The following is a 19,061-nucleotide window of genomic DNA, read 5'->3' as shown; positions in this document are numbered from 1 at the left end:
GAGTCCAACCCCGATCCCCACCCACGCTCCCTAATCAGCAGCCCCGCCCCCCAGCCCAGGAGCACTCCACCACTGCCTGGGCTCCAAGCTCTACAGAGTGTCCTGGCCCCAGAGAGGAGGCACCAGGCGTGTCTGTGGAGTGGCTCAGGGAGGCAGCTCCGAGCGTGTGGTCTGGTGGGGGGGCATCACCTGCCCCCCACCCAGAACTGGATTTAGCCTGAGCCTCCCCAAGGGCAGTGAGCTGCCTGGGAGAGAAGCTCCCTCCCCAGGACATGTGAGCGGAGGCAGGGGTCAGGAAAGGCCCAGTGGCCACCGGACCCCTCCCAGCACAGAGGCCCAGGTAACCCCATCAGTGCAACCCTCGACTCCCAGGTGAAGACGCTGGAGGTGGAGAACCGCAGGAGGAGCCAGGAGGTGAGCCGTCTGCAGGCCCGGGTCGCACAGGATGCTCAGCGGCAGCAGCAGAGTCGGCAGGAGGCACTGGAGCTGCAGAGGCAGGTGGCCGAGGGGGAGGCCGCCCAGAAGGAGGTAGGAGGCTGAAGGAACTCTGGAGGGGACGGCCGAGGCGGCTGGCGCGATGAGAGCCTCGGGACTGAGGTCCAGCTGCCCCAGGCTGCCCTCTCACCCACGTGCGCTCTGCGGGTCTGTCTGCTCTCTGAGGGTGGAGGGGGAGGGGACTCTGGCTGAACTCACCTGGCTGACGTGGTAACCCTCCCTGCGTTTCCCAGGGGTCTCGTGTTTTAGAAAAGGACGGGGTCTCGCCCAGGTGCAGAGAGAGCTCTGAGCCTGAGGAGAGGCAGAGGGCCCCGAAATGACTAATTCTCCAAGATCCTCAGGACCCTGAGTTCACACCTACACCCAGGCCTGCACTCGCGTGTCCCCTCGGCCCTGACAGGTGCACACACACTTGCACATGCACACACTCTCTGTGAGCTCTCTCTCAATGCCTGCACACGTGTCCCCACGCCCCCAACGCACACACACACGCACCCATCTCCCCCCACACCTGCACCCACAGCCCCCACGCCAGCTCGAAAGACCTTCTGTTCTGTCCTCGGCCTGCTCCTCCAGTTCTGTATGCTGCAAGGCTGTGCTGCACGTGGCCAGGTGGCCTCAGACCCACACACACACACAGCCTGAGGAGGCCGCCCCGGGCCTTGGGCTGCATGGGGTCCCTGGTTCAGACCCAAAGTCAGGCACAGAGTGGCTGCCTCGAGCACTCGCCATGCAGGGAAAACATGCGTGCACCTGCATGGCCACGTGACCCCTGTGTGACCTCGCCGCCCCTCACCTCCCTCTGTGAATGGAGTGGTTATACTGTGGCCACCCAGGGAGGGAGACAGACGAGGCCGTCCTGGCAGCCCAGGGGTAACCCTCTGACGGGGGCTCCTCGGCCTCCAGCTGAGGGCTGGGCTGCCTCCTCCCCAGCATCCCCTGAGGGGTGGCGGTGTCCCCGTGTGCACTCCCGTCCACTCACAAGCATTGAGAAGGCTCTTTCTGTGAGTAGGGATGCTTTCCTGGGGGCTGGGGACACGTTGGGCTATGGCCAGGTGCAATAGCAGACAGGGTGGCCTAATTGGGGATGATGAGAGGGGCTGCTGCTAAGGGGCCGAGGGTCAGGGAAGGCCCCTCTGCACCCGGGCCAAGCCCCCAAGAGAAGGGAGGGGAGCATGGGGAGCGGGGGCTTCCAAGGGGCTGGAGTGAAGCCACAAAGGAGAAGGGTGGCCCAGGCCAAGGGAGGCGGGAGAATGGCCCCCCAGAGCTCACCGCCCCCCCCCCCCCCCCCCCCGCAGCCCTTGTGTGTTTCGTGCTGGGCTGGAAATACTTGGTTTTTCTGCGGTCACCTACTTGGAAGCCTGGGGCAGGGTGTGGCTCAGGCCCTCGGTGGTTCCCCAGCCCTGGACTCAGGATGGCGCTGACCCAGCCTTGCTACCACAGGCCCTGCCATGGCAGGCAAGCCTGGGGCTGGCTGGGGTGGGGGTTCCCTGGCAAGCCATAGGAGGGGCAGCCTGGGCCATGGCCCTGCCTGTCTGGGGTCTTCATGTGGCTGCCAGTGGGGCTCTCTGCTGCCTGCCAGGATGTGCCCCATGATCCTGGAGTGTCCTTCCCCCGCTGAGCACAGGTGTCCCCACTGCCAAACCTGAACTGGGAGGAAGGTCCAAGGTCCCCCCAGCTGTGATATGCCGAGGACGGGGTGAGGCTGAAAGGCAGGGGCGGGGTCTTCAGAGGCGGACAGGCCTGGGACGAGGCCTGTCTGAGCCCCTCAGGTCCCTCCTACAGGTCCTGAGGCTGCAGCGAAAGCTGGCGGAGGTAGAGGCAGGAGGGGAGGCCCGGGAGAGGCAGCTGGAGGAGCGCCTCCACGAGAGCCGGGGCACTGAGCAGAGCCTGCGGGCTGAGCTCCGCGGCGTCACCGGGCAGCTGCAGCAGGCCGGTGGTGTGGCTGACGGCCTCCGGACTCGCCTGGACGAAGCCTGCCGCCGGGTCCACAGCCTGGAGCAGCAGCTGGCCCACACCGAGGGCGCCAGGCAGGATGCAGAGAGCCAGCTGGGCCGGCTGTGGTCCACGCTCCGCCGTGGCCTGGGGTTGGGGGCACGGAGTCCCTCCACCTCCCCTGAGCGGCCTGGCTCCCCCACCAAAGGTCAGTGTCCTCAGCATCCGGTGGGCTCCTATCCCAGTTCTGCCACCCCCCTGGGGCCCTCCCATCGGTCCCTGGGCCTCATAGTGAAGGGTTTGGACCCTGTGCTCCCCATAAGCTCCCTGTGGGTGGGGACAGCAGAGAGAAAGGGAGAGAGGGCACCTGCATGTCTGTCGCCAAGTCCCCACCATGTCCCCTCGGCTGTCACTGTCCCGCAGGCTCAGATGGCTCTGAGGGTCACTCTGGGCGGCACAGTGCCAGCTCCCCCACCAGGTCCCGCTCGCCCCTCCCATGGCCCTCGCCTGCACCCAGAGACCACGGCCCAGAGGTGGACGTGGCCTCTGTGCGGGACACACTGAGAGACTTTGTGCAGAAGCTGCGGGACGCCCAGCGGGAGCGGGTAAGTGGGCGGGGAGGACACGCCCTGGGGGCTCCGGGAGACAGGGAGACGCCCCTCCCTCAGTCTGCTGTCCCTCTGTCCATCCATCTCACGTCTCCTGAGACCCTGGCAGAGCCCTATGGGCCCCTGGGTACCTCAGTGTCCAGACTGTCCTTGGTTTGGTGTGAGAAATAGCAGTAAATACCACCATCAGTCAAAACCCAGTTACCCCAAATGTCTGGGGGCCACCTCCCCTCCTTAGACAGGGCAGCAGAGCCCCTGGAGCCAGGCCCATGGGGTGCAGGTCAGGGCGTTCCATCCCCACACGCATCCCCTGAAGAACCATCCCAGGGGCTGGCCAGGTCACTCGTTGTCCCCACTGACCCCTCCTACAGGGGACCGAGCTCCCCACAGCTGCTCATGAGTGCCCCCCATCCTGCCACCCCAGGGCACCCCAGGCTGCCTGTGGGCTGCCCCTGCCCCACTGGCCAGGTGGGAGGGGCTGCGGGGAGAGACAGACGGACAGTCACTCAGCCCTGGTCCTGGCCAGGGGGCAGTCCCTGCAGGTCACCCTGATCCCACAGGCTTTGGGCCACCACATGCCCTGCTCCCCACCCTATGTGCATACCCCAAACCTGCCCACTCGGGCCCAGCCCACACCACAGCCCCTCCGTGCCCTTCCCAGCGCTTGTCGATCAACTCAGCTGCCCCACGTGGCCCGGCCTTCCCTGCAGCCCACAGCCCACCCGCCCCACTGCCCTGTCCTGCGTATCCACAAGCTGCCCCTCCACCCCCCAACTCCTCGGCCCTCCGCTCACCCCCGGGCTGCCCTCTGAGCTTGGCCCCTCTGCCCAGGACAACTGGCGCCTCCAGGTGGCCAGCCTGAGCAGCCGGCTGAGTGAGGCGGAGAGCGAGCGCGCCCGAGCCCAGAGCCGCATGCGGCAGCTGCAGAAGGCGCTGGCTGAAGCGGAGGAAGGTGACCGCCCTTCCCCACCCTGCCCTGGGGACTGGCTGTGACGGGGTCCCCCGGATCGCCCCACTCCTGGCCACCATGAGGGCTCAGTCCTGGGAGGTGCTCAGGCCAGGGCCACAGGGACAACACCAAACAGCTTCCTCCCCAAGGCACATCCTGCACTTGGTGGCCAGTGGGTGGTCTCAGCAGTGGCCTCCCCATCATAAGAAATAAAGGCCAGAGACCTCACAAGGCCCCACCTGATCCAGCCCGCAGCCCCTCCTGCCACGCGGGCCTCCTGCTGTTCCCACCCCAGGGCCTTTGCACTGGCTGTGCCCACTGCCTGGACCCCTCTTCCTCAGACAGTCCTGAAGCCCTTCCCCCCCGTCAGGGCTAAGCCTCATGTCACTTCCTCAGAGAAGCTCCTTGCCCTGCTGGTCACCCGCACCTCATTTCTGTCCCCTTCCCCCATTAGCGGGTCAGCCCAGGAGGCAAGCACAGGGCCTGTCGCAGAGTTCCAGGGAGGAATGTCTGTGGAAGGAAAGGAGGCGGGAGAGAAGGATGGGCAGAGGCAGGGGTCTGGAGTCCAGGCAGAGGGAGCTGAGACCCCAGACTCGCCCCAGGGACCTGGAGCTTCGAGGAGGGAGGAGCAGGGGATTGTCAGAGTGGGTGCCCGTCACTTAAACTCACCGAGCCTCAGTTTCCCGGTCCGTGAAATGGGAGGGGGCGCAGAGCTTGGGAGCCAGTGAGCTGCCCCACGTGCCCCGCAGGCTGGCGCCAGGCGGAGGGCGAGACGAGCCGCGCCTGGGCCGCGCAGGCCCTGCAGGAGGAGGCGCTCCAGAGGCTGCAGACAGAGCACCTGGCGAGCAAGCGGGCAGCCAGCTGGGAGCGGCGGCGGCTCCAGGTGGGCACGGGTGGGGGGTGATTGGGGGGAGCGGGACACGGCCCCCCCACATCCCAGGGCAGGGAGGCGGGAGGGAGGAGGCCGAGAGGGCTTTGGGGCCAGGCTAGGCTTCAGGTACCTCTGGAACAGGCAGCCTCGAGGGACATTGGGTCCCACAGAGCTCATCAGGGCCGTCCCTCACAGAACTGTCTCTGAAGTGGTCCTAGCCCTTATCTTACAGGTTGGGGAAACCGAGTCCTGGACAGGGAGCGACTCGGCCTGGGTGGCAGAGCCTGCGAGGCGCAGAGCTGGGGCCGACCTCTGGCCTCCCGTCTGTCCTTCTTTCTGTGGCCACACTGACAGGCATAGGGTGACACTGGCCTCACCTTGGAGCTCTCTGTGGGGTCACATTTATGCTGCCGCAGGGCCATTCTTTATTCTGTGTTGCCCGGACATGGAAGGAGGTTGCACAGTATGAACTTGGGTAACTGTCCCCAAGCGTGGACTTTGTGTCGTGAAGGTGGCCTTGGGGGCCACAGTTTTCAGGTAAGAAATCTGGGCCCAGGGGTAGGGGCCAGGCCTGGATGGACAGGGGTCGGCTCACAGGGAGCCCTGCGCCCCACCCCCAGGCCCAGAGGCCAAAGCTGAAGCTCCTTGAGGACCTGGGAGGCTTGGGGAGCAGTGTGCCCGGCAGGAGGAACACTGGCCCCCCCAGGAGGCCACCCCAGGTGTTGGGGAATCAGGGGCCTGGGTCCCCTGCTGGAAAGATGAGGCTGATGGAGACGGCAGAGCAGGGACTGAACAGGACACAGGGGAAGGTGGGGGCTCTCAGTTCCACAAGTGCCACGAGCTGCAGGTCACCCCTCTCCAGGTGCCTTGTGAGGAGGAAAGCCCAGATGAGCGACCGGAAGGATGGCCTTGCAGGCCCATGGGAGCAGAGGGCTGGGAAAGGCCCACAGGACCCCAAGGGCAGCCGGCCAGGCAGGCCTGACCTCAGGGCAGTGCGGACGCCAAGCCTGGGCTGCGCTTGCCCCATGCAAGCTCGGCCTGGAGCCTGGTGGCCCTCAGAGGCCAGGCAGCGGTGTTGCCGGGTCTCCAGCAGGCCCTGAGCCTCTGAGGAGGGGCCTTCTGCAGAGGAGGGGGCCGAGAGCAGAGGCGGGGCTGCAGAGAAAGAGCCGAAGTGCTCAGCCTGGAAAAGGTGTGTGGGCCAAGAGGGCATTTCTGTTTCAAAGCTGGTGTGGGGAGAGACTGGACGGGTCAGTCGCAGGCCCAGGTGCCTGGCTGGGGATGGTGGTGGCACTCACAAGATGCCAGGGGATCTGGGGCTCTGAGAAACCAGGGGAGGTGGGCGGGGCTGCATCCCATGTCACATGTATGTTCACACGTGTGTGTTCCATGTGCGTTTGGAAATAACGTTTTCTGTTTACAGGGCACACGTTTTAAAACCACCTATTAAGTCCGCCCTTATGAACACGTCATTCAATATCGCACGCCGGCCCTCCCTCCCGAATTCGTCAAAACTAAGAGTGATGTGTGGAATTTCCCCACTACAAATTTTTTGGCAATGCCTGCTTTTATTTCTGAGGGGCTTTAGTTTCTGGCTTTCTATGACATGCTCTTCAGAATTGGAAGTGTCTCAGCCGCTCTGTCCAGCTTGTCCTGGTCTGGGGCCTTGGGCCCTGTTAAAGGCTGTTGTCTTGAATCCTCCACCACCCCCACCTCCCCTGGCCTTGGCCTCTGCACTTTTGCTCCTCATGTTTTTAGCCATGGTTTCATCAGCTTGGCTTTGGTCTCCATCCCACCGTAGAGTCTTTACCTTTTCCAGGGGAATTTCTCCCACTTAGCAGTTTTGTGATCATTTATGTGCTGTTTTTCTTTGGTCACTGATAGGATTCTTGCTGCTTTTCATGCTTCCTCATGACTTCCGTTCTGTCCTTCCTTGTGGGGTTCCTTGCTCCCCCCTGCCCTGTGGTGTCTGCATCCTGGTGCCATCCCTTTTCCCCCATCTTGGTTACCTCTTAGACATAGCGGAAGTGTTATGACAGGCTTGGAGCGTTTCCTTCTGATTTTCGATGTTAAGTGGGAAGTCAAATGTGTCACATCAGGCTGTGCTCAGGGACCTCTGATGCCTGGGACAGGCCCCCTTCTTGCATCCCTTGTCCCCCCCTTACCCCAGCTGCAGGGCTTCTGCCCCTGTGCCCTGGGGACTCTAGAGAGCTCTGCTCTAGGATCTTGGCGTCCTCCAGACCTGCCCGCCCCCATCTTCCTCCATGAGGAGGCTGCAGATCCCAAGGGCTTTATACTCACAGCAGCAGCCCCCACTTGGTGTATTAGTTTTCAGTCGCTACACAGCAAATTACCAGAGACTGACGAGCTCCCAGGAGTCCCATGCAGCCTGGCTGGGTTCACTCCGCAGAGTCTCACATTCTCGGGTGGGCTGGGCCACACCCTCACCCAAAGACCTGGGAAGCATCCCCTTGCAGCCTCATTCAGGGCATTGTCAGGACTCAGTTCCCTGCAGTTGTGGGACCCAGGTCCCGTTTCCTGCCTGTTGGCTGAGGACAGAGTGGCTTCTAGAGTCATCTCCCAGATCCTGGCTTGGGCCTCTTCGTAGGCTCTCATAACACTGCAGCAGCAGCAGGACCCTCACGCGAGTACCTGGGACACTCAGACCTCATGGCTGCTCCTCTGCCACCAGACTGTGGGGCTCCTGGGATTCAGTCAGACCCACGGCATAACCTCCTCTTGGGTTAACTCGGAGCCAACTGCTTAGGAGGCTTAATTATATCTGCAAATCCCTCTGCCACAGAGTCTAACATAAGCACAGGCTAACATCAGGGGCCAGAGGTCACAGGCCGTCTCAGCACTCTGCCTGCCACATGTGGTCTCAGCAGTTTGTTGAACGTGTCAGCAGAATTCTCCATGCACGCAGATGACGCGAGTGTGTCAGGCTCACATCCCATCTCTCTGGGAGGGACCTGCAATTTCAGGAGATTTCGGACCTCTGTCTCAGATGCCTGCAAGAAACATGGGGAGATTGTAGGTTATTTGAATTGCTTCTTCCAGAGTGGAAGCCAGAAGGCCCATTTATCTGTGAAATTCAAAATGTTACCGAAACATTGATTTGAGTTGTTCCCTCTGTTGTTTTTGCCCGTGCAAAATGTGAGCCCTCTCCGTGTGCAGAATCAAATCTATCTGCAGTTTATACAAGTTCTTTGCACTTAAAGCACACCTCTTCCCCTCCCACCTCTTCCCCATTCTTTTGTCCTGAAATGCACACACCCCGGCTGCTCTCCAGCCCCATCCTGGCTGATGTTGAATTTCACCTGCTCATCACCAGCTCCCCCATAGTCCTGGGAGAATTTCGGGTCTTCACCCTGCGTGGTGATCTGCCCGTCTGCTGTGTCTAGTCCGCTCCCTGCCTCCATGCCAGCAGGCTGTGCAGGTGCTGATATTTCTATCTCAATGGTTTGCTCTCGGGCTCCTGCCCTGGCCTCACCTTCTTGAGGATATCAGGTAACGTTTTCTGACACACAGTCCCATTTCTTGTAATACCTCTATTCCCTTTTTAATTTGAGACCCTGAGATCTGACTCTTTGGATTGCCTTTGTCTCTCAAACCACAGTTGATTGCTACTTAGGTCGTGAGTTTTGCCTCTGCACGTCTTGAAGGAGGGGATCTGGTCTTGTGCAAAGTTGGGAGTAGAGGGGAGCCCATTGGGGACTTCATGGTCCCTGTTTAGATGTTTCGCACCCAAATGAAAGGCAGAGAGAAAGGTTCCAAGGGGGAGCCGTGGGGAGCCATGGGGACCGATGAGGGAGCCAAGGGGGTGCCGTGGGAAGCCGTGGGGAAGCTGGCATCAGAGCCAGTACTGAGCCCTCCCCAGAAGTTTTCTGTTCCAGGAATGGGGAGGATGAGGGCCCTGTTCTCAGGGGCACAGCTGAGGTGGAGTCCCCCACCTCTGCCTCCCTGGCATTGCCTACCAAGAGATTGGGGGCCTTCCTATCCCCCACCCGCCATGACCCTCCTTCCTGTCCACATCCCTGCAGCCCCCTCCAGCCCTGGCCTTCGGAACAGGGTCCCTGGGGCACTGGGAGGTTTCCTCTTGGGGTCTCCACATGTGGGTGCCACAGGCTTTTCTGGACGTTGTTCAGATCTTCTCTACATGTGTTAATTTTTTCGCTTGATCAGAATTTACTCCATTTTTCAGTGAAGTGCATGTGCTAAAATCTATCAGTGTTATCTCAGATCTTTCTAGGAATTCTGGCAATTACCATTTCTCCTATTTGGGGGCAAGTGGTTCCGTCTGCCCTCCATCTTGCAGGAACCCTCAAAGTCCTGGTCTCTGAGGAAAGTTTTCCCTATTTTTGTAACCTGTTGGCCATTTCGGTGGGTGCCTGGGAGGAGGATTCAGACACGCCTAAATCTCCGGAGGTCACAGGCACTTTTGACTAACAGCAAAGCCAGGCAGAAGTTTCCAGATGGCCAGGGTGCTCAGGACATGTGGCCACACTGTCCGCTGCCCTCACCGTGTCCAGGTCGGGCTGCCAGGCCGCCCGCGTTGGCTAGAGCAAGGGCTGCATTTTACACAACGTCTTTCACTCACGGACTGGTTTTTTTCCCCCGTTTCACATAAGCCAATGTGTTTGTCAAGAGAAAGTTAATTAAAAACATATTTTTCTAATTAAATGGTAGGCTGTGCTATGCAAACAGTAAGATTCTTGTTTGAGAGCAAATCCCTCCCCGTTTCCAGGGCTACCCTGGGGATTCAGTAGGTCAACAATGCAGAACCGAGCCCATGGTGTTAGGACACGCGCGGAGCGCAGCACCCGGGGGGCCTCAGAGCCAGCGGGAGGCGCGGGCGGAGGGCCTGGCACCCGCCCAGCATCACCCACACATGCCCACTGGGAGAGGCTGCCCCACATCGTCCTCGGATCAGAGCCAGGTCACAGCTTGCATGGCTCAGAGGGGCTCTCAGCCTCCTCCTAGCACCCAAACTTGCCACGTCCAACCCCACCAGCTCCTCGCGTCCCCCAGGGCCAGCCCTGTCGCACGCCCTCCCCTCTTTTCCTGAGAACTCTCCGCCAGGGCCCAAACTGAGCTTCAGTCCAGGTTCTAGAAGCAACGTCAGGGAACCATTCGGCCTCCTGGGCTGGCGGAGCAGGGCAGCTCCAGCTGCGCCCGGGTCGTCAGGGCCCACGCTGTGGTTGGAGTCGATTCCTAATGTTTTGTCAAGAATGGCCACATCTGTATTCTTTTAGGGTGCCATATTTATCAGATTTTTTTGTGTGTTAAGATTATTTTATCTTCGTAAAATGAACTGGTGAGCTTTCCATCCTTTCCTATCGCCTGGAATCATCTAAATAGCCCAAGAGTTAAAGCTTTCTGGAAAAGTTGCTTGCCCGCACACATGCTGTGCCTCCTGTCCTCTTAAATAAGACGTTTTAATTTCCTCCCCACTGTCTTTCTGTCGCTGGTCTGTTCTAGTTTCCGTCTCTTCGTGGGTCCGTTTCGTCATTTGGAAGTCATTGCCTTATATTTTTAAACGCATTGCTGGGGATGGGCATGTATTTGTTCAACATTTTATTTACACGTGGAGTTATACCTGTAGCTGTATCTGTTTCTGTCCTTGATGTTGGAGATTTTTATTTGATTCTCTTAATCTAACTTGCCAAAAATACATCTGTTTTATTGGTCTTTTCAAAGAATCAACGTTTATCTCTTCTCTCATTTTTGTCTAGTTTCTGCATTTCGCCTTTTGTCTCTATTAATATAGCCTCTTTTTTTGTTGTAACTTTTCTGATTTCTTAAATTGAACAAATCATGTATTTCTGTCTGGGCTTCTCTTTCAACAGTAAGAGCATTCGATATTATCACATTTTCTCAGTTGGGCGAATAGTGTCGCACTGTCCCATAGGTTTTTGATATGAATTATTTTCCTTTTTACCAATTTTCTAGGAGTTTCAGTTTTTGTTTTTTCTTTAATTCAAGGGTCATTTAAAAGAATAATTACACATTTTTCCTTCTTTTTCTCACTACCGCTAGTCCTAGGCGAGAGGGTGGGGCTCTGGGGCAGTTACGAGCTTTTGATCAGCTTCTGGATGGATCCGTGTTTATGTTGCTAGTCTGTCCGCCGCTTGCTGGTTGTCTGTTGTTTCTGTCTTGGTTTGGTTTTGTCTATTTGTTTGTGGTGTGTTTGGAGGGAAACTGAACACACTGATTGCAAAGTTTACAGGGAAGAGTAGGGGTTTGAGATTTTCCAAGGAAATTTTGAGAAAGAATGGTAAAACGGATTATAACGCTAGAATGGTCAAAGCAGGAGGGGTTGGCCTAAGGGCAGCCAAACAGGCAAGCAGGACAGGGCTGAGTCCAGAGGTGTCCGGCCGCCACTAACTGGCACCAGACTCCGGCCTCGTGTGTGGGCCCGTGAGTCCCACCGTGTAAAGTGAGGGCCTCAGCCTTCCCAGTCTAGTTGTCCTCAGACTGGCCGGAGGCTCCCAGAGAGCAGGACCAGTGGGCCCGGAACTGCTGCCCCAGGCCTCGCCCACACCGGGGGCCCAGGGGATGCTTGCCAGTGGACGAGTGAATCGATCCATTGTGACCTAGTGGATAAAAGGCATGTGAACTCCAGGGGCCCAGAGGATGGGTTTGGGGGTGGGGGAGGTTGTGGCATGCTCTGCTCTTGACGGAGCAACAGGCGGGGTGTTAGTGCTTGAGATGTTTTCCACCCTCCATTCACAAGACCTTCGTTTTACAGCAGCCCCCATACGGGTGGGGCGTCCTCACAGCTGTCCTCCCAACCTTCTCTTGGTCCCAGCAAGAACCCTGTGAGATTGCATCACACCTATGTCACAGATAGGAAACTGAGGCCAGGGGCCTGGTCCAAGGGCACACGCTGAGCCCTGCATCCTTGCCCCAAGCCAGGCTCTTCCCTGTTCCGCCTCGCACCGTGGAACAGCAGGAGCTAACGCTCCAGCTGGGTCAGAAGGGCTGGGGTTCGCACTTCCTGCAGCTACGTGAACCCTCAAACCGAGCCTGGGTTTGTGATGTTTGCTCAGCCATCCCACATCTCCTACAGCATCGGGGCTTAGAACCAAAGCGACACAAGAAGTGACATAACTCAGCAGGGCACAAGGCAATACTCAATAAGGGCGCACCATCCAATTATTACCATTAATTTGAATTCCATAAAATGTGAGTCATTACGAGAGGAGCGTAACGCTTCACATAAGTGGTCTGGGGCCTCTTTAAAATACCATGAAATGTTTAAGCCATATTTGAAGGAAACAAGTATGCTTTTCTCTGCTTTTCTACTAGAAAATGTGTTACAAACTGAAAATGGTAATTCTCAAAGTTGCAAGAAAGGGTGAAACGTCACAGTTTTCGATACCATCTGAAGCATCGCCTTCCTCCCTTTCCTTTTTTAAAGCACTGAAGTGTCAGGCAAAAGAACTCTGTACAGGGTCACCCTGCCCGTCTCCCCCTCAGCAGCCTCGGACGGTGGACGCCCGGCCACTCCCCCACTCTGAGTCAGTCCTCCTGTGCGAGCGGAGCAACATCTGCTCAGCTTTGGTGAAAACTGGGTGAGAGGACGGATGTGAAGGACCCCAGGCACGACACCTGGGACACGGCTGCTCTGGTCATTGTGAATGACACGTTTGCCAGCTGAGATGGGGGCGCTTGAGGGCTTGAGGGCTGGACCCTGCGTGGGTCTTCAGGGGCCTCGACACCTTCGGTGCTCCCTCCCTGGCTCTGTGCCCACTCTCCCTCTCCCTCCCTCTTCCTGGCCCTGTCTCCCCTCCCCCAGCCAGGCTTCTGGAAGGGCTGCCCCTCCTCTCTCTTCCCCTGACTCTCAGACCCCTACACACACACACACCCACTCACCCACCCCCAAACACACACACATACACATGGGTGCACTCGGCGCAAAGGTCACCGGCAACGTTTGGTCCCATCTAAAGGGTCCTTTTTGGGTCTGTGTCTACCTGATCCCTTGGGGCATCCCACACAGGAAACTGTCCTCTCTCTCCCTCCCAATTTCTCCCAGCCCTCTGGTCCTCCCTGGGCTGGGTCTCCGATTCTTATGGCTCTAACATCCTCCTGGCCCAGGGCCCCTTCTGGCCGCTTTTCACCAGGGCAGCCCTCCCCTCCCCTGGCCCTCACTGCCTTGGGCCTCCAGAGTCACCTGGTTCTGTGACACTGTCCCCGCATCCACTGACTCCTGGGTGGCCCCTCAAGACTGAACTCTGAACCTTCACCCTTAAACGTGTGCCCACCTTCTCATCTTAGTAAGTGGGGCTGGGACCATCCAGCCGTCCAAGCCTGGGGGGTCCCTAGGACACCACCTGCTCCTCACCCCACTCGGCCCCCCCAGGCTGTCTCTAAATCCCACGTCCCATTCTTCCACTTCTTGCCCCCTTGAGTCCAAGCCACCACAGGCACGAGTGTGGACAATGGCTGGGGCCCCCAGCTCGTCTCCCCTCGGCCCCTGCCCTCCCCTCCCACTCAGCCGTCCACAGCGCAAGTGCGTGCGGCTCCTGACAGTTCAGAGCCCACCATACCTGAAGGCACTGGGCATTTCTCCCACCACACACTTGGGAAGACTCGAAAGCTGCAGGCTCGCCCGGCCTTACGAAGCCACGTTGCATTGTAGGCAGGACTGCAAGTTGTGTGGCTCGTTTGTGCGCTCATGAGAGTTCTCCACTGTGTGCTGGCTCTGGGGCCAGGGGATACAGCAGGCATCCTCCTTGTGAGGGCCCAGAGGGGTGACAGGAGTGGGGCTGCGGCGCAGCAGGGGAAGGAGGCCAACAGACAGCGAGCCAGGCTGCGAGGCTGAGGACGGCGGGCAGCAAGGGTGGAGGCCCTGGGATGGGAGAGCACGTGGCCTTTGTTGGAGAGTGAGCAGGGCAGGTAGGTTTGAAGAGGAGGCCAAGTCACCTGCTTAGTTTTCATCCTGGGGGCAGTGGAAATGGCGGGACTCAACATACAGTGAGGCCATCTTGTGCGGAGCGTGCCTGGAACAGACAGAGGTGCCCAAGCGAATGAGGACGTTTGTAGGCTGAAGGCAGAGGGGCTGAGAAGACAGCATGTGGGGGGGGGGGGGGAAGGGGCCATAGGCCATCCCAGATGCCTGGGCTCCAAGGTTCCCAGGGTCATTTTGGGGTCGATGTGGCCAGGTGCCTGTGGGGCAGGAAGAGGAGTGCCCCGGGGACGGGTGCAGCAGGGCCCACAGCAGCGTCAGAGGCACGCGGTGGAATGCAGACGCCAAGGCTGGCGGGTGGGGGGCACAAGGGCTGGGCCCAACAGGCTCCATGTGCTTGGGAGGACTACCGTGGTTTTCATTCCAAGGGCTGGAAGCAGGGGAGGGACGCCAGATGTGTCTTCTGAGGCCACTCTGGCCACAGCAGAGACCCTCCAAGAGGAGGCCTTGCCCATGCTGGGCCAGCAAGGCCTGCTTTCCAGAACTGTCCCCGCCCCACCCCCGCCCCAGTGGTTACATCACTTACTGCCCAATCAGTGGGGTGATACTTGACCTGTTCCTGCTTCTTTGCACCCCAGCTCCCTGCAGCGTGGTCTAGGCAGACGCCCTGTGCCACTCCCTTCCCTGGAGCACACTCCCAACCCGTGTTTCCAGGAGGGCCTGTGTCTCCCTTCCCCCAGGAGCGACTGGACAAGCTGCACCACGCCCTGGATGAGAGCAGGAGGCACAGCCAGGGCCTGGCCCAGAGAGGAAGGCTGCTGAAGGAGCAGGTCGCTGGCCTGGAGCAAAGGTGCCAGGAGGCCGAGGGCGTGCAGGAGCCCCTGCAGCAGGTGAGGGGCCCCCAGAGGGCAGGGCCCTGTGTTCCCTCCACAGAGTCAGTCCCTTGGCATGAAGGGAGGTCCCGGGAGACGCTGGAGGCAGGTGTGCAGACCTGGGGCAACACAGACACCATCCAATCCTCGCTGATAGAAGGGAAACTGAGGCAGGAGGAGCCCCAGGGCTCTCCCCGATTTCCTGCCCTGCAGTAAGCACCCCTAGGACAGAGGGTCAACTGTTGGGCACAGCTCAGGGGAAAAAAAGCGGCTGATCACGGGGCGCAGCCTCAGGCGGGAGCCGCGCTGTGCACCCAGAGGGCCCGCCTGCAGGGGGTGCTCGCAGCGCCGCACGTGTTGGGCACAGGTACCGGCTCTGGCCTGGCCCTGTGGCTCCAGTGGGTGGTCTCTGGTCCCTGGAGGGGGTGGGGGAGGGGAGAGGGTGGTCTCTTGAGAGCTGGGGGGCGGGGAAAAGGGGAGTACCCTGTGGGGCTCCAGACATAGGCTGGCTGGGGGAGGTGCTGGTTAGGTGGGCTTCTGTCCGCACCTGCTAATGGAGAGAGTGCCTGCTCTGCACCACCCGGCTCCAAACTCAGGCGCAGTGTGGCCCTGGCAGGTCACCTGTGGACCTCCACACCTGGGGTGGTGTTGCCCCGCCCTCTACCTTTACTGTCCTTGGGGAGGGGCCATGGGTTTTGGCAAATCCCTCGGCTTTGTCCCCAGTGTTGGAGCACAGTCCTGCGGGAGCGGTGTGGCCTTGGCACATGGCCTACCTCTGGAGCCCCACATTCCCCTATCCACGGAGGGCATACAACAGGAGGGCAGGAAAAGAGCATGTGGTCGAGGGGTGAAGTCCGGTCTTGTCACCTCAGCAGACCAACCCCGGAGAGGTGCAAGACAGGGTCCTAACCAAAGAGTTCGGACAAAGGCGGACAATTACACCAGGGCCGGGACTGCGCTTCGGGCCAGAGGAGGGCAGAAAGAACGAGAAAGCCAGGGAGGCTGAGGGCCAGAGCCCGCTGGCCGGTGAGTTGGACAGCAAACTGTCCTCAGGCGGGAGTGACTTGGTCTCCATGTCTGAAATAGGTCAGGGGAGCTATTTGGGTTCAAACTGGGGATGAGGGTCCCCAGAGCATCTTCCTGGGGCCCAAGTGGACTGATTGGGGAAACAGGCCAAGAGAATGGAAACAGCATTCCTGGAATAGGCAGAAAGTCGGGCGGGCCCCAACCCCAGTTACTGCTCTGCAGGCCCCCCTGCAGGTGTCTGCTGTGTACAGGAGCCCCGCCCACCCCTCCTGAGAGGCAGCTCCCGGGTGCTGAATGTGCTGCCTCAGCCCCGCAGGGACAGGGCAGGGCTGCGAGGCACAGTCCACCCAGCTGACCCCAGCGGAGTGGGCCCACCAGGCTATGGGCCCTGGGGTTCTGACGCCCTCACAGCCCCCTGAAGGGTGGGCAGGATGGGGGCTCTAGAGGAGGGAAGATGGACAAATCAGGCAGTAGGGGAGGGTGGGGACAGGCTTTGCTGGGCTGGTGATCTGGCATCCAAGGCACTTGATACTTCGGGCTCAGTGTCCCCACCTACAGAGTGGGGAAGGCAGGAGTCCTGGCATCGGGGGTCCTGAGGGCCTCAGGCGTGGACCCCAGAGCAGGGTGGCCTTCCCAAGGCCTCACTGGGGCGGAGATATGGGTGTGTCCTGCTATCCTGGCGGCCTGGCAGGCCATGGCCGAGGGCGTTTATGAGCACACCTGGGCGGCGTCTGGACAGAGGGTCTCGCTGCCTGTCCCTCGTGAAGGGATCTGGAGCGGTGCTCGGGCACAGACAGAGGAGGGGCACAGGGACACAGACCTGCCAGCCCGACACAGTCATCAGGATAAAGCTGCTGCCGCCCTGCCCCCTGCAGCGCTGGCCCTGGGTGGAGGTGTGGGAGGGGCATGCCGACCTGGGCTCAAAGGGAACCAGGCATTGGTCACTCGTGGCTGTCCCAGGCAGCAGTGTCCAGCCAAGGCCTCTCAGAGGGAGAGGAAGCGCCTGTGTTAGATGACACAGCCCCACGGACTCCAGGGACCGCCTCAGGTCCAATGGATCGTCCCCTGCTCTCTGAGACCTGCAGAGACTGGCCTTGCACTGGGGCAGGGGACTGAGTGTGGCCCAAGGGCACCGTGGAGGCTAGGCTCAGCCTCAACAACCCCGAGTCGTGGCTGGTGGAATGAGTGACAAGATGACAGTGTCCAGGGGTCTCAGATTGTGAAGGACAAAGATGTCAGCAGGACATGTGGACAGCAACGAGAGGTGAAAAGTTCAGCTCAGGGCCGGAGAAAAAGAACAGGCCGCCGATCACAGTTGGGGCAGGAAAGAGGGTGTTTATTGTGTCAGGAACAAGATTCAGACCAGGAAGGCCAGGTACCCAGGGGTGGTGGCTATGTGTGGTGGTCTCCTCACGCCCACCCAGCCTCCAGCTCCTCTCTGACAAGGAGTGCTGGCTCTGGAATAGACTGACCAATGCACCCCGAAGGAAAGCAGTGAGGCCCTTGGGCAAGGGACTGCTGGGCCTGGAGCCTCGAGGAGGGCGTCTGCACTGGTCATCTGTCCCCAGGCATGCATGAACATCTGTCTCGGGGCAGGCCCTGGCCACCAGGTGCATACTGTCCAGCTGAGGTGGACTTGAGGACAGGAGGGCTTTCCAGAGAGGAGTGGTCGGGTCAGTGGGTTGGCAGTTGGGGGCAGGGACCCTGGGGACAGGAGTGGGGTCAGGATAGAGGCACAGAGGCCAGCAAATCAGGACAATCACTGAAAGCCACTGGCCCGCTGTCTTCTCAGGGCCACCTGCCCTCCCAGGAGGGAGGGCCGGCCAGCAGGACACAGTCACAGGGTCCTGCTGCTTCTCCTGAAGCTGGGGGAGCCGAGGCCTCCATGGTCCCTTGGGGGTGGGGGTTGGCAGGGAGCATTTGCCGGCGTGATGGCACTGCCCAGGTCAGCAGAGCCCACTGTGGGTCCCTGGAGCCGGGTGGGGGTGGGGAGGAGCAGTAATGAGCTCCAGGAGGTCCACTGTGGGGCCGCAAACCCGTAAACCCTTTATGGGGTCTCAGGAGGGGAAACCCGGATGTGGCCGTGTATTTATTCTGGATTTCACTCTCCTCTTCTCTTTTTAACATTCACTTCCAGGAGTGCAACTGGATTTTTAAAGACACAGGACTTCCTTTTCCAGGAGAGAGGGGCTCTTTGTTTTCCTCAGTCCTAAAGAAAGGAATCCTTATTTTTGTAATGCTCCCACCACTGACCCCATAACTTTACCCTCAAGACTGATCCACCGCATCTCAGGGCCCCTGAAAGACCAGGCCTGCCTCAAGGGCGAGAGGCAGGGCCAAAGGGCCCCGAGGGAGGACTGACCTGGGACTCGGGCAGGGCCTGGGCTGGCCCTTGGAGACCACTGCCCCCCTCCTACCTGGCAGGTTGGACATGGCCCGGCAGGGAGGACCCGCAGGGCCGGGCACAGCCCAGGTGGTGGAAGGGCCTGGTTTGGAGAGCAGGGCCCAGGCTCTGATCCTGCCCCAGCTGCTGACAGGCCCAGTGCCCACCCGGGCCTCAGGGGAAGAGACTGTCCACAGAGAGCACCCCAGAGGCACGCCCCCAGTGTCACTTCCTTCCTCCAAAGGGGTCATCCACAGGGGACAAAAGGAGACTTCCCACTGAAAATGTTTCCTTGGTCACCTGATGTTTATGCCCAGCATTGTGGGAGTGGGTGACCAAAAAGGGGACTCTGTTCAGGCAACTTGCAATTCCAAGGAGCACAGGTGGTGGGGACAGTGACAGACTCCACAGGCCTGTTGGAACTAGGTCAGGGAGTCCTGCAGGCTGGCCAGGGATGCCGGGGATGCTGGGTGCAGGGGCACCAGGTGCAGGGGCTCAAGGCTTCATAGGCCTGGAGGGATGCTGGGAGGGGCACCCAGCGGGGAGGGCCTGGGATGCCACACTCAGAGATGTAGCTATTCCCCCGCTGAGGACAGCAACAGGGCTTCTGCTGGCCCAAAGCAGGATGGCGACTTGGCCCTGTGCTCCTCCCCATCTGGCAGCAGATGTCAGGTAGCCCTGGGTAAGACAGGATGTCCTGGCCTCCCCTGACCCAGCCTGCTCTCAGGGGATCCAGAGCCCTTCCCAGAGGCACTTGTGTGCTCCCCAGAGGAAGGCTGGCCTGACGCTGCACCCTTAGGAGCCCACTGAGAGTTCCGCCCTTGCAGAGCAAGCGGGAGACGCTGAGGAGGGAAGGGCACACAGCGAGGGCAGAGGCCGGGAAGGAGCAGCTGGGCCTGCCTCGAGCAGCCTGTGCCAGGAAGTGGATGGGGCCCTGAGGCAGAACCTGCAGCTGCAGCTCAGCTGGGCTGGAGGAGCTCCATGGGCCCCAGCCTTGGGGTTAGGCCCAGG

At 60.0% G+C, this 19,061-nt stretch overlaps 1 protein-coding gene across 2 annotated transcripts in view; it reads left to right on the top strand.

Moving 5' to 3' along the window:
* CROCC2 (ciliary rootlet coiled-coil, rootletin family member 2) overlaps positions 1-19,061 on the top strand; it is a 77,418-nt gene that overhangs the window by 53,078 nt on the left and 5,279 nt on the right. For both annotated transcript variants that reach the window (XM_070489171.1, XM_070489172.1), the window contains exons 24-29: positions 373-528; positions 2,281-2,638; positions 2,854-3,035; positions 3,870-3,990; positions 4,737-4,870; positions 14,510-14,659. In XM_070489171.1, the coding sequence (XP_070345272.1) occupies positions 373-528; positions 2,281-2,638; positions 2,854-3,035; positions 3,870-3,990; positions 4,737-4,870; positions 14,510-14,659 (1,101 nt within the window). The remainder of the gene's footprint in view (positions 1-372; positions 529-2,280; positions 2,639-2,853; positions 3,036-3,869; positions 3,991-4,736; positions 4,871-14,509; positions 14,660-19,061) is intronic.

Source organism: Equus asinus, chromosome 19 (genome assembly GCF_041296235.1).
Source record: "Equus asinus isolate D_3611 breed Donkey chromosome 19, EquAss-T2T_v2, whole genome shotgun sequence".
Taxonomy (NCBI): domain Eukaryota; kingdom Metazoa; phylum Chordata; class Mammalia; order Perissodactyla; family Equidae; genus Equus; species Equus asinus.
The sequence above is the reverse complement of the archived record's forward strand: the minus strand, read 5'-3'. Positions and strand labels throughout refer to the sequence as shown.